General features: G+C 44.8%; 1 protein-coding gene across 1 annotated transcript in view; it reads right to left on the bottom strand.

Annotated features, from left to right (window-relative positions):
- LOC137675649 (haloacid dehalogenase-like hydrolase domain-containing protein 2) overlaps positions 1 to 14678 on the bottom strand; it is a 29795-nt gene that overhangs the window by 14170 nt on the left and 947 nt on the right. The window contains exons 2-4 of the mRNA XM_068421833.1: positions 12405 to 12508; positions 7901 to 8109; positions 3747 to 3831 (exon numbers count right to left, since the gene is read on the bottom strand). Coding sequence (XP_068277934.1) covers positions 3747 to 3831; positions 7901 to 8109; positions 12405 to 12508 — 398 coding nt within the window. The remainder of the gene's footprint in view (positions 1 to 3746; positions 3832 to 7900; positions 8110 to 12404; positions 12509 to 14678) is intronic.

Consider the following 14678-nt stretch of genomic DNA (forward strand, 5'->3'; position numbering starts at 1 on the left):
GCAGCCTCACTTTTCACTATGGCAAACATCCTAACATTAAGCCCATCTGATTTACCCATGCAAATATTTTAAAAGACATTAACCACAGGTCGAGGCTGGAGGTAGCGGTTTGATGGCCACAGCCTTCATCTCCTTGCCTAGACTGAGAATACAGCAGTGCCTTCAGGCTGCTGCTGCCAGCAAAGCTGCAGCCCAGCAGTTCTTGAGGCTGTTGGTATCACCTGTAACAGTTGAATAGCAATAGCCAAACAGCTACATGTTTCCAGCAGAGATGGGTGTTCAAGTGAGTCCCAAGCAGAAGGTGAATCATTTTACCTTAACTTTATATTTTAACGTTATTTTAACAATAACAAGTTACACGAAAAGGCACAAAGATATGAGGCGCATTCATGTCCCACTGAATTCCCCAGTTAACAGCGCTATTACTGAGCCTTTTAGAAACAAAGCTGGATTTGGGCTCCTTGCTATTGGGAATCAAAAATTCCAAGTGGAAGATAGTTCCAAGCAACAAGTCAGCAGATTCCTAACACTTCCGAGTACAATAAAAGGGTCACAGAATAAGGGTCATAACGCACGGTACGGCGGTGTTACAGGAGGGTCTTGGCTGGGCACAGCACCTGGGAGCCTCAGGAATCGAGTGGTCTGAGACTGGGAACTGCTCCCTGTGCAACAACTGAGATCCTCCCACCTTCCACGGGCCCATTTCTGCCCCGACACACCAGCATGCACCCTCCTTGGGGTTCCACAGACAACATCTCTGCCTGCCAGCTGACCTACCTGTTAAAAACCTGCACAGAACACGGGATTGCCTGGAGTGGGTGGAAAAATGTAAAGGAAGAAGTAATTAAGAAAGTGCTGTTTCTCCATCGATCTCAATCAGCACCTCCTTAGCCTCGCTACCCTGTCACCCCGTCAATTCATGTCTGCTTGAGGGCTCTCCTTCTTCAGGTACCACAGGCAACTTGTCTTTATCACAACAGAATGTAACTAGCAAAGCTGGGGGATAGAGGGGAAATGTTGGCTGTTATCTTCAGGGCAGAAAGAAGGATTTCTTTTCCCTTTAACCCCACCCGATTTACAATAAAAAGCCTTTAAGAAAACAAACAAAATCTTGCTTTGCCCCTTCACTGCCTTTCTGGAGCTCTGCTGAGGCTCTGCTCGAAGAGGCTGGCTTAGATGAGTTGTTGGAGGACGTCTGCGCCTTCCCACGTGCTTGCAGAGCAGCCTGGGTACTCTGAGCAATACATAAATTATAATATTTCATTTCATTATCACAAAACATTTCTCTTGAATCAATGCCTTCCAAAGCAAGCTCAACAAGAAGAGAGCTGGCACACATATCTGTGAGCAGCCAGATATGTTCACGATAGGAGGATGCCTCTAGGATACAGGAAAATTTAATTTGACAGCAGCACCCCAACCACTTACATTCAGCAGTTTGCAGGAAAGATCTCACCTGAGAGAATGCTTTTAAACGTGGCATCAAAATCCCACGCATGTAAACAGAGAAATTTAGTCTGAGTCATTTCAAATGGTGCCTAGAGAATGGCCTTACTCTGTGTATATCTCGTTTCAGGACTCATATTGGGTTAGATTTACCTAACCTAATGTTGGATATCAACCGAGTAGTTGCCTACCAGGTAGTTAGTCAGCCTGGGATCTTCATAGTCAGTGGAGAGGAAAAAGCACTTCTAGGGCACAGTTCAACTGGCATATTTTAAGCATTACTAGGGGGAAAATGAATGATGCCTTACAAGCGCCTCCTTTCTCCCTCAGGAGCCCCGGTCACCAGCTCAGATACAGGCATCGGCACTGTAGATATCTGCATTTAATCAGCTTCACCTTAAAGTTTTGCTATGAGCAATGCAAATCCCAAGTGACTTAATTATCTGAGCAATAAAGGAGAAGGAATATGGACACAGCATAAGGCTCGAGAAGAAGAGAATGTGGCCAGTAGTTAATATTTTTATTAGACCAAACAAAAATGACACCAGCAAAACAGTTTACTCTCAATAGAGGATGAGGGGAAAAACCCAGAACAAAAATCCAGTGAGATGTTAAAGATCAGAGACCATCCTAGGGCCTCTGCTCAGCCTAAAACACAGGCCCAGGAAAACAGTGGGCAAATCCAGGACAGATTCACAGAGGATAAAATCTTCCTCCAGGCAGACAAGTCAGCCAAGCGGCTGGGAACGCATCTGCACAAGACAAGGTGAGCTGAAGGACTCAGCTTTGCTCAACGCTCAGCTGCACCACCCAGACAGCTCTGGATATAGGATGCTCAGGCAGCACGCACTCCATGCTACCCTCTTCATGTCTCTCTCAGGTAGCAAGGCCATGCCGTGCCCACTGCACGCTGCAGGGGACTGGATTTGGCCTTCAGCACCTTCCTTCCATCACCAGAACAAGTGTCTAATTCTGTGTTTAATGCAAAAAGCCCAAATCCAGCCTGGGATGACCTCACCCACCTCCACAGGGCCAGTTCTGCAGGCTTTCCTGCATATGCTGGCCTGGGGGAGCCTGGGGCCCTCAGGGACTCTGAAAGTGATGACTGGTTTCTTGTTTTAAGTGTCCAAGTCGCCAGCCCAAGGCACCTAATGACTATCATTCAATGGCTAATATATTCATGACGGAAATATCAATGAATAAAATAATGTAAGCACTGGAATACATGATGGGTTAAGTTCACGCAGTTGTGAAATTAGAGTCCACTCATGAGTGCGCTGTAAAACTCGAAAATCAATGCAACTGGCAATATGCACTAATGAAGCTGCCAGAGAGTCAGTTTGGGTCAATACATGTTCTTATGACATAGAATTGGCATGTAGATAAGGACAGCGTTGGCTTCCTACTCCAAGGAGCCTCCATAAGATACTGGTGAGCAGTAACTGATACTCCCTCTTTGGATTTAGTGGTTATAAAGACAGATTAAGGTGCTTGAGATCAGTTTTTTTCAAATTCCAAGGTGAAAAACTGTGCGGTAGCCATTATCCCGGGAGCAAAGAGTGGAAAGGACTCATCGCACGTATTGTAGCACAGCAGGGAGTTAACCAGAGTGTTACGAGATGCGCTCTTTAGCTCTGAGGTAGCACTGAAAGTTGGTTACCAGCTGCTCGCAGGGGTTAACACTATTGCAGCCTGGCTCATGGACAGATTTTATCTGATTTGGCCCTTAATCTAAAGACAAAACAAAGAGCTTCAGAAATAAGACAGACCAGATCTGATCCATAGTTCATCCAGCCCACCATATTGTGTGCTGGCCACTCCTGAACACAAGATGCTTCAGAAGATATTGCTAGATATCCTGCATTAGGTAGATAAGGAATAATCTGCCCTAAATAGTGGATTTCCTTCCCTATAATATTTCAGCTCCAAAGGCTGAGGTTTGAACATAGAAGCCATTTCTCGAATACTTCCCAACATTCTTGTTTTTGTGTATTTCCTCTTGAAGCGTTACTAACTTATTCACCTCAGTGACAACCGTGACTGTACTTCTCTAGTTTATTTACAGACTCAAAGCTATGAAAACCAGGGCTGGACTGCCTGAAGCTCATGGTTAAGGTCCCAGACCCACCAAGGTTACTGGCTCTATCTCAGACACAGAGGAAGACACCATAATCACGTTATGTGATATTGCTACTGCCCTCTTCTCCCCATACGAGAAGGATTTCCTCGCCTATGTAGAGGTACAGAGCCCAGCACAAGACAGGCACCACTCAAAAAGCCACAAGGAGGGGCTGACTTACCGGAATGCTTTGTTCATCATCTCATAGTGAAAGTGCTCGGGAGTCAGTCCTACCACCACTGCATTGGGGTCATTGGTGGCTATCCCTGGAAAATCAAAACACGGAATCACAGAATCATAGAATGGTTTGGGTTGGAAGGGACCTTAAAGGTCATCTAGTTCCAACCCCCCCTGCCATGGGCAGGGACACCTTCCACTAGACCAGGTTGCTCAAAGCCCCATCCAACCTGGCCTTGAACACTGCCAGGGAGGGGGCAGCCACAACTTCTCTGGGCAACCTGGGCCAGTGTCTCACCACCCTCACGGGAAAGAATTTCTCCCTAATATCTAAATCTACCCTCTTTCAGTTTAAAACTGTTACCCCTCATCCTATCACTACATGCCCTTGTAAAAAGTCCCTCTCCAGCTTTCCTGTAGGCCCCTTCAGGTACTGGAAGGCTGCTAGAAGGTCTCCCCAGAGCCTTCTCTTCTCCAGGCTGAACAGCCCCAACTCTCTCAGCCTGTCTTCATAGGAGAGGTGCTCCAGTCCTCTGATCATCTATGTGGCCTCCTCTGGACTTGCTCCAACAGTTCCCCTGAGTAGAGGGGCAGAATCACCTCCCTCGACCTGCTGGCCACGCTGCTTTTGATGCAGCCCAGGATACAGTTGGCCTTCTGGGCTGCAAGCGCACATTGCCAGCTCACGTTGAGCTTCTCGTCAACCATCACCCCCAAGTCCTTCTCCTCAGGGCTGCTCTCAATCCATTCTCCGCCCAGCCTGTATTTGTGCTTGGGATTGCCCCGACCCACATGCAGGACCTTGCACTTGGCCTTGTTGAACTTCATGCAGTTCGCACAGGCCCAGCTCTCAAACCTGTCAAGGTCCCTCTGGATGGCATCCCTTCCCTCCAATGTCCCTTGTCGATGACACCAAGACATCATGCTGGCACCAAGACATCATGTTCAGAGTCATGAAAACATGATTCTGAGAGAACAGAATTTTAGTCATACTTAGCAGTACCCAGTCAACAAGTGCAATGAATCACTTCACAGCAAAAATGAGCATTTTCTTACACGGACACACTATATAGACGAGTTTTATATCTTTCAGAAATGAGGAAAGCATCTATGGAAAAGGTGTTGATGTATCCAGACTCTGCCATCCTTCACAACAACCACAACACTACAGCTGGATAGTCTTAACAGCAACTGTTGAACAGCGATTCTCTCACTGCCTCCACTGAAATGCAGCAGACCGCACAAATTTTAACTGAATTATTTTTTGTTATCTAAGAATCTCTTCCTACATATATTCATCTGCTTTGTAAGACAGGAAAGCAGGAAGACTAGTGAATTCCATCCAGTTTTTCTATTCCCTCTTGTCACAGAAAACTCTACTTTTAGGGTATAAAGCCTGACTGTTGTTCTACATATCAATCTGGTTATGATGGCAACAATGGTATTGCAGCATGACCTAGAAGTTGTTACACTAGATTAGTTTTGGCTCTTCTGGAAGGTCTTTTTTTTTTAATGTGGATTAGTCCCCTTGAGAACAGCTTGCACCTCCTTTGTCCTACACTGCTCCGGAGGAGCAGGACTGGTTTTACATGGCAGTGGCACCTCTGAACAGAACCAGCAATGGAAGCAGAGTAGCATCTGCAGGAGACAGGAGTATCAGAAAGTTTTATTTATGACAGGTTAAGTTACCATCAGCTGCATCCTGCACTTGCTGGGGGGTTTCGTTCTGCCTTCACACATTATATCCTCTACACATTTACTGGGATAACTAGAGCTCCTGGGTCTCCTGAGAGCGTCATCGCAGCCTGCTGGCTGATGTCTCCTGCTGCATGTCCTTCAGTTAGCTCAGAGAGCAAAACGTATACTCAGAGATGCCACGTGGATTTGTGACACCACCCAAAAGCATCTGGGTCCTTTAACCAAGAATGGATGACATTCATCCACGTGTCACCAACTTTATAGAGAGATTAGCCAAGAGTAGTTCAATAGCAGCCATTAACAGGAATTTAAAGACATTCTCCATTGTACTTAAACGTTTCAAGAGCAGTACTGAGAGACTATGAGCAAAATCGCTTATAACAAAAAGAAACAAAACAATCCATTCCAGACCCAAGTAATACATGTAATGTCACCAATGTACTCCGCTGATATCTCTGTCTCTGCTGTCTTTTACAAAATTAGCATCAGCTACTGTAAAACTGATGCAAAGATCCCAAATACATGGAGATTAAACTGATTTAATGACCTTCAGTGAAATAGCTGCTGTCTCTGCTGTTTCTGACCCAAGAAAACCTTCTCAAGAACAGAAATACAGACTATTGCTGGGGGTGTATTTCTCTGGATACGATGTTAGGTAGAACAGATTATCAGGTTTCATTGCTCTCAGAGCCCACAGAGGCTTTTCTCCTGAACTGACTAGACTACGGCTCTAAAATTTATCAGGAAATGTCTAGCTCCTAGCAAGATTAGAACCTACTTAAATTACACAGACAGAAGGATTTCAGTTCATAAGGCAAGGGGCAGGGAGCAGTGGTAAGGCATCCACATTTCTGCTGCCTTGACTTTAAAAGAAAGATTGAATATACAACACATAGTTTTCACCTCTGAGTATGTTAAAAACATGAGGATCTTCACTACTCTTGAAACAAGGATGTGGTTAAGTCAAAGACTAACTGTCCTAGCTTCAGGCACCTGCCAGAAACATCCAAGTTAGAATACATTATCTTCTACTCCCTTTATTGTTGAGGGAAGGAAATGGGAACATCTGAAAGTAAAGCAAGTTTTAACCAGGCCTTTAGAGATGCCAATCTAAAGAAGTCAGGGTGATGAACCTTCTGTCACCAATTAAGGTATCAAAGCACATGGAGTGAGACCTAGATGTTCAACACAAGATAAGTAACAATAACTACCTTGAGGTTTTACTTTTAATAACAATCTATTAAGAGAGAAATAGCCTCCTGGCTTTTCATCTCTTTACAAGCAAAACCTCTTGTCACGGTTTAAAGCTGGGCCGGCTATTAAACCTGTGGCAGACGCTCTCTATTAACCTCCCCCCCCCGAAAGGAAAGGGAAAGGGAAAAGGGAGAGAGACTTATGGGTTGGAAAGTTAAAACAGTTTTAATAAACTATAATAATGAAAAAGAGTATAATAATAGAAATAATCAAATATATACAAATATATGCAAAATGAAAATCGAGCTCCCCCGATGTCAGCCATGTCACCACCGGCACTGCAGGGCAGGCTCCGGGAAGGCCCAGGCTGGGCCCAGAGATGGTCGAGAGCTGGATTCAGGGATGGACGGATCGGGATCGGGGGCAGCAGGAAAACAGACGGAGTCCTCTTCGGACACCGGCCATAGCAGAAAGAGGGCGAGACCCTCGTGATCCCCCCGCTTTATACTGAGAATGACGTGTATGGGATGGAATACCTTCGTTGGTCAATTTTGGGTCACCTGCCCTGTCCGCTCCTCCCTGCAGCTGCGACCCCCCTTCGGCTCTTCACTCGTAAGCAGTGAGGAATTCAGCAGTGACCTTGGTTTCTCTAAGAACAAGTACAGCAAGAGCCTTTCTGCACAACATCCCTACCGGTGCCTCAGCGATAACTACAAACTTCAAGGGTTATCAGTCCTGGAAGCAGACACTGTCTGCAAAACATGCAGTTAGTTTCAGAAAGTGCAGTTACTTAGAAGAGACTTAGCTGAAAGTAAAAATCACTGAAAGGAAAATCGGCCTGGTTTAGGCCAAACCAGGACACCTCTGTACAACAGCTGAGGGAAACCTGATTTCCAACAAACTGACACATCCTTGCTATAAAACAAATCAGCACTGGTGGGTGCAATAAACCTCCAATGATCTAGTGATAAGCATTACTCTTTTTTACACTGGAAATTAATAAAAAGTATTGAGTTTTACCCAAATTCCTGACTATTTGAAGGTTTTGGCTGCCATTTCCACTACTCCTCAAGAAGCTATGACTTCAGGCTGTTTAATGTTAATTTAAAAAGAAGAAAGGACCTTTATGACTCTGGCGAGTTCCGCATTTCAGGCTTCATCATGGATAGTGGTATATATATATAATTGTCATTCTACAAAACAGAGAGCACTACGTTTCCTTAGTTGTTCAGTAACCTCCACCATGCTATTTTCTGACCACCTCACCTGTGAAATCAGACAGGGCCTTATCATCTACCAGGAGGAGAGGCCGCACCTCCTTTTGCTCCAGAAGATTTCTGGCTGCTGTCAGAGATGTGAAGATCTCATTTTCTGCAATGTCAAATCCCAGTTTCGTCAGCCTCTCCAGCAGGTCTCTCTTGCATTCCTTCGTCGTGTTCGTCACAAATTGAATGGTAACCGGAGCACCGTGCAGCCTGATGGATGAAGAACAAAGGCAAATTGGCCACAGCATCCTTCTATTTACATCTCGTTGGGACTGAAAAAGGACCATTTGTCTAAAAGCAGACAATGAAAAGACTATACATCCCAGACTAGTGCCATAATAGAACCATGAGGCTGTTAACTTCTGGGGACTGGAGGGCAATGTGAAACAGATGGCAAGAATTACACCTACCCAGAACGAGATCAAATCTCACCTGTTTTGCTTCTACCAGGAAAAGTCAGGAGGAAAATGGTGATTCCGAACTCCATCTTCATAGCAGTAACAAACACATTTATGATCAACAGTTAATGAGTTTGAAAAGCCTTTTAATTCATGGAATCATAGAATCGTTTTGGTTGGAAAGGACCTTTAAGATCATCAAGTCCAACTATTAACCCAGCACTGCCAAGCCCACCACTAAACCATGTCCCTAAGCACCACATCTACTCATCTTTTAAACACCTCCAGGGATGGTGACTCCACCACTTCCCTGGGCAGCCTGTGCCAATGCTTGACAAGCCTTTCCATGAAGAAATTTTTCCCGATATCCAATCTAAACCTCCCCTGGCACAACTTGAGGCCGTTTCCTCTCATCCTATCACTTGTTACTTGGGAGAAGAGACCGACCCCCACCTCGCTACAACCTCCTTTCAGGTAGTCATAGACAGCAATAAGGTCTCCCCTCAGCCTCCTTTTCTCCAGACTAAACACCCCCAGTTCCCTCAGCCGCTCCTCATAAGACTTGTTCTCCAGACCCTTCACCAGCTTCGTTGCCCTTCTCTGGACTCGCTCCAGCATCTCAATGTCTTTCTTGCAGTGAGCGGACCAAAACTGAACACAGGATTCGAGGTGCAGCCTCACCAGTGCCGAGTACAGAGGCACGATCAAACTAGCTAATAAATAAACAAGCCCTGTATTTTGGATCAACAGCATCTTGAACCAAAATAACTAAACAGAAGAACCTTGTTGCTAAATTAATACATTGAACTCCACATGCTGGGTGAATTTCACCAGCAGCTGTGTCTCATTCAGATATGCAGGATGCTCTAGGAGCCTATGTTACCTGTGTGGCGGTTTTATGTCAGCTTTTGCAGCCATTTCTCCCTTTACAGAAGAACACTAATATCACATAAAACCACGTTATTGCCTTACACTGACAGTACGTGCTACCAAACAATCAAATAATTTTAAGTGACAATTTCAACGGTGTTCCCTTTAATTATTCCGCCACCATCACTTTCTCTGTTTGTTGCTATAGAAACAAACAGTGGCATCAGGACTGCATGGAGAACACAGAATCACAGAATGGTTAAGGGCTGGAAGGGACCTCTGAAGATCATCTAGTCCAACCCCCTGCCAAAGCAGGTTCACCTAGAGCATGTTGCACAGGGTCGCGTCCAGGCGGGTTTTGAATATCTCCAGAGAAGGAGACACCACAACCTCCCTGGGCAGCCTGTTCCAGTGCTCTGTCACCCTCAAAGTAAAGAAGTTCCTCCTCATATTCAGATGGAACTTCCCATGTTTCAGCTTGTGCCCATTGCCCCTTGTCCTGTCACTGGGCACCACTGAGAAGAGTCTGGCCCCATCCTCTTGACACCTGCCCCTAAGGTATTTGTAAGCATTGATAAGATCCCCTCTCAGTCTTCTCTTCTCCAAGCTGAACAGACCCAGCTCCCTCAGCCTCTCCTCATGAGAGAGATGCTCCAATCCTCTGATCATCTTTGTAGCCCTTCGCTGGACTCTCTCCAGTAGTTCCTTGTCTTTCTTGAACTGGGGGGCCCAGAACTGGACACAGTACTCCAGGTGTGGCCTCACTAGGGCAGTGTAGAGGGGCAGGATAACCTCCCTCGACCTGCTGGCCACACTCTTCCTAATACACCCCAGGATACCATTGGCCTTCTTGGCCCCAAGGGCACATTGTTGGCTCATGGGGAACTTGTCCACCAGAACACCCAGGTCTTTCTCTGCAGAGCTGCTCTCCAGTAGATCAGCCCCCAACCTGTACCGGTGCATGGGGTTATTCCTCCCAAGGTGCAGGACTCTACACTTGCCTTTGTTGAACATCAGAACATCAGAATCAAGTTGGTCAACGCTGGAGACTTGCTTGCACCTGCCACTTATTTCTCCTGTTTGTCAGATACACTGACCCTTCATAAGTATGAACTGGTAAAAAAGTCCCCTGGTTGCTAATAAAATAAAAAGTTTTTTTTTCTTTTTCCAATGGACCTCAATACAGAGAATTAACCCTAAAAAATAGAACTATCCGTTTGTTCCCTAAGCAAGCTGCGTGCCAATCATTTCAGCTTCTCTTTAGGAAGGACCATGACATGGATCAGCAGAAAAGAGCATGACAAATTTTTTTTTTTCAAAACTCTAAGCAAAAAGACCTGGCTGTTCTTTGCAGTGAAATGACACCTGCTCTCCATACCTGTGACAGCAGGTTGAAGCTGACAAACAGCTTCAACACAGCTACAAACAGAAGCAGAAGACAAAGGAGAATCAGTGGCTTTATAAAACAGTTTGTCTTCTGATTCTACAGAAGCCATTTCTTCTGTCCAGTCTACTGCCTGGGGGTTTGGAGGTGAGCAGCAGACAGGACAGATACTCAACAATATCACCACTTTTATATATATATATATGGATTTTCGAGAATGCTGACTCTCACCTGGCAGAATGCATGGGCAATGAATGAGTACCCAACACTTTAACAGTTTTTACTTCGTTGCAATTTTACATCTTTAGGAGATCCACAGAATTATTTGTGAAAAGAAATGCAGAGTTTCCTAATCCTCTGTGAACATTTCCTCTGAGCAACAGTCTAGCTTTATAAAAATCCAAGCAGCCAATACAACCCCAGTAAAAACATCTCATCCTTAATTCAACTCTATTCCTCTCCCCTGATTAATTCTTACTATCCCAGCATCTTAAAGTATCCTCCCTCACTCACCATGATAGCATATATCATTTTGTGTTTTTCTTCATCCATTGCAAGATGTCTTCTCCAGAAAAACAGTCTCATAACACAGTACAAAGATCCCTGGAGTTGCGTATCCTATTTTGTCACTCGGCCAGATTAAGTCATTTGACTACGCCTCAGTTTCTTTAGGCACCCTTTCATCAGAAGAGAAAGTGCTACTTAACTGTCCTGTTTATTAACACGTTGAAATTCCTACAAAAGATGGGCTGTATTATTAAATGTTTCTCAAACTAAAAAATGACTGAGGTTGTTTACCTAGCAAAGAAACTTTAAAATAATAAAGCAAAACCTTGGCTGAAAGACCAAATGAAAACTCTGCAAAGGCTGCCTTGCTCACGAGGCCAAGTTAATCTCTCCGTTATTCCACTTTAGCTCACCACGGGCCTAAGGGCTCAGATATACCATCAGGTTCCTGTAGTTAAACAAAGCACGGAGGAACAGCTGACCTGAAGTGACTTTGGTGTAGATGGGGTAATTCAGGTTAACTTAACTACTTTCCACTTTGGTTAAGGCTGCAGTTCAGTTGTTGGGCCCCTGACTACAAGAAAGACATTGAGGTGCTGGAACGAGTCCAGAGAAGGGCAACGAAGCTGGTGAAGGGTCTGGAGAACAAGTCTGATGAGGAGCGGCTGAGGGAACTGGGGGTGTTTAGTCTGGAGAAAAGGAGGCTGAGGGGAGACCTTATCGCTCTCTACAACTACCTGAAAGGAGGTTGGGGTCGGTCTCCTCTCCCAGGTAACAAGTGATAGGATGAGAGGAAACGGCCTCAAGTTGTGCCAGGGGAGGTTTAGATTGGATATCAGGAAAAAATTCTTCACTGAAAGGCTTGTCAAGCATTGGCACAGGCTGCCCAGGGAAGTGGTGGAGTCACCATCCCTGGAGGGATTTAAAAGAGGTGTAGATGTGATGCTTAGGGACATGGTTTAGCAGTGGGCTTGGCAGTGCTGGGTTAACGGTTGGACTTGATGATCTTAAAGGTCCTTTCCAACCAAAACAATTCTGTGATTCTATGAAATTATCGGAAACATTCTGAATATTAAGTCTTTTTCTGACTTAGAGAAGACCTAGACAGCAACTTAGGAAAGCTGCAGGGGCTCAGGTGATACATGAATACTTTTCAATATCTAGGCCCTTTGCTGATTTCTCTCAGTATTAATACAGGTGTAAATAAAAGCAGAATTTGGCCATCTATTTACTTATCCACGACAGCGTAAAAAGGCAGAAGCTTCAGGCCCATTTACTTAAAGAAGCGTCTTTGTGCAAGCAGCGCTGACATAATCTATCAGAGGAAATCAAAAAAGCTAGCTTGCCTTTTAAGAGATTCCTGCGCGCCTGGCACAGCTGAGTCTTCAACGTGAAGTGTGCCGCTGAGATCCACCAAGACGGCTTTCAGCGCACTGAGCTGCCATCCTTCCTTCCCCAGGGAAAAGGCAAATAAATGAAACAACAAAAAACTGGTTAGCAGACAATGGATAATAAAAATAAGGAACTCGGTTAAGCGCCTCATTTGTGCCAAGCCCGGTATTACTCAGAACATTACTCGCAGTATTAAATGGGCCCCTTTAGACAGAGAAATAAAAGGCAGTGTTCAAAAAAAATACATAATTGATGGGGTGGTATTTGCTCAAAGACTCTATATATGGAAATCAGGTGCTATTTGTTTTTTAAGTGCCTTTATTTGTGCGTGTCAAAAAATTCTCTAAACAACTAAGACTGTTGGGAAGAGGATCATTAGGTCTGGTATTGCTGGTTCAAGGCCTCAGCAAGCACATTTCGGCAAGTCCCATTGACACCAACGGCACTGTTCAAGTAAAAATAAACACAATACCACTAAGCAATGATACAGTGCTCTGACTATAAAGCTCAAAACGCTCTGCAAAAGTGGATATTGCTAATTTTATTTTTGTAAGCGAGATCTACAGTGATGCAGCCCGCAACTCAAGTGCCCTAACTCTTTGGTTATTCAGCGGTTGACTGTCTGTGTGCCAGCATGGATTTAGCCTGGAAGCTCTCAGGGCTCAAGGATATTCAGCACCCCAAAGGGTTACACCCTCCTCTTGCAAAGGGGACAGTGAAGCGGTTTTTCTACAGCAAGCTTCTGTGTCACACAAACAGGTACACGAGACTCAGCCCAAAAGAGAAGTCTGCATTCAAAGGGTAAAAGCACTGGGGAAGAAAACAGTGAGGTTATGTGCAAGTCATCTGGCTAAAAAGCTGTCTTCAGAAACTCCTACTTCTCCTTTATGTGTGCTCCAAGTGCTGTATTTTGCTCCACAAGCAAGTTCGCTGAGCTATTTCTTAGCAAATGTCCAATATGGAAGCTTTTCTCCTGTTTGTTATACAGTAACGACTGTCTGATCTGTCCTCACTAGCAAGTCATCGCAATTTTATGTTGAGCCCTTTTGGTTACAGACAGAACATTTAACGTATGTACTTTTAAAAAACACGCAGAGTAGTCATCACCATGATTAGAACCTGCCTTAATAAATTTAATTTTCTATCAGGACAGTTTTATCTTTGCAGACAGTTTCATCAAGATCATGTGAACTTGATGTCTCAAGTACAAGACACATGCGCAGAAAACTTTGAGATTCCACTTTCATTATTTCTGCTGGTTCCCTGCAATAAGGAAAAAAAATTAAAAATGCTTATTTTGTAGCATGTCTGTTACTACACAGGCCAAGCTGAAAAGTCTACAATAAAAAGCTGATAACAGAACTGCTAAGGGAGCTGCATCAATTGCAAGGGAAGAGGACACCAGGTTTCTACATCATCTTCTCTGAGTAAAATACTTACTGCAGACAAAGCGCCTGAACAGAATGGAATTTGCATGACTCCACATTATCTCCATGACAAAAAAACTCTCTTCCCTCAGGCACTTCAACTCTGGCACAGGGAATTTTGAGTGCTGAGAGAGATTAAAAAGAGGACTGAAGAAGGTGCTATTATATAAATTCTCCAGCCAAAGACACATGACTGCAGAGCAACTGCACCATGCCTGCATGGATAGCACAGCTAAGGACAAGGATAGAATATCCTAGTTTAACAGTAATGGGACTTTTTTTATTCCTCTTTTAGCCTAGATCTCCATTGGTTCTCCTATTCACGATGCATTTATTTGGGCAGTAAGTAAGTTATTTGCAGAGCCAGTTTTCAGCATAGCCTAATTTTAAGTATAAAGCTCCTGGCCTAGCAAGAAAGTCCTAAAATACTGCAGTACCTCAGTGTTCATAATCGCAGCCCAACACATCAGGAGAACCTCACCTTGGTGCTGGCATTACAGCTACAGCAACAGGATGAAGCCATATGATAATTCAGGCTGGTCAGGACATGGAGGACCATCCAGTTCAACTCCCACCTGGTCTTTGGCAGCCTAAGGGGGCCTACATGCCATATAGGGATGCAACAAGATCCTCACAATCTATAGGTAAAGAGGCCTTGTCCCCTTGCAGGGAGGCTTGTAATGGCACAGATGTGTTGGGGCCACGGAGGGGTTGCTCTCCATGGCAGAGGCAACCCGTGCTGCCCACGCAGGGCAAGCCTCCCCCAGCTCCTGTTCCTCCTCTCCCCCAGACCCCACCACA

The sequence above is a fragment of the Nyctibius grandis genome, chromosome W, assembly GCF_013368605.1.
Source record: "Nyctibius grandis isolate bNycGra1 chromosome W, bNycGra1.pri, whole genome shotgun sequence".
Taxonomy (NCBI): domain Eukaryota; kingdom Metazoa; phylum Chordata; class Aves; order Nyctibiiformes; family Nyctibiidae; genus Nyctibius; species Nyctibius grandis.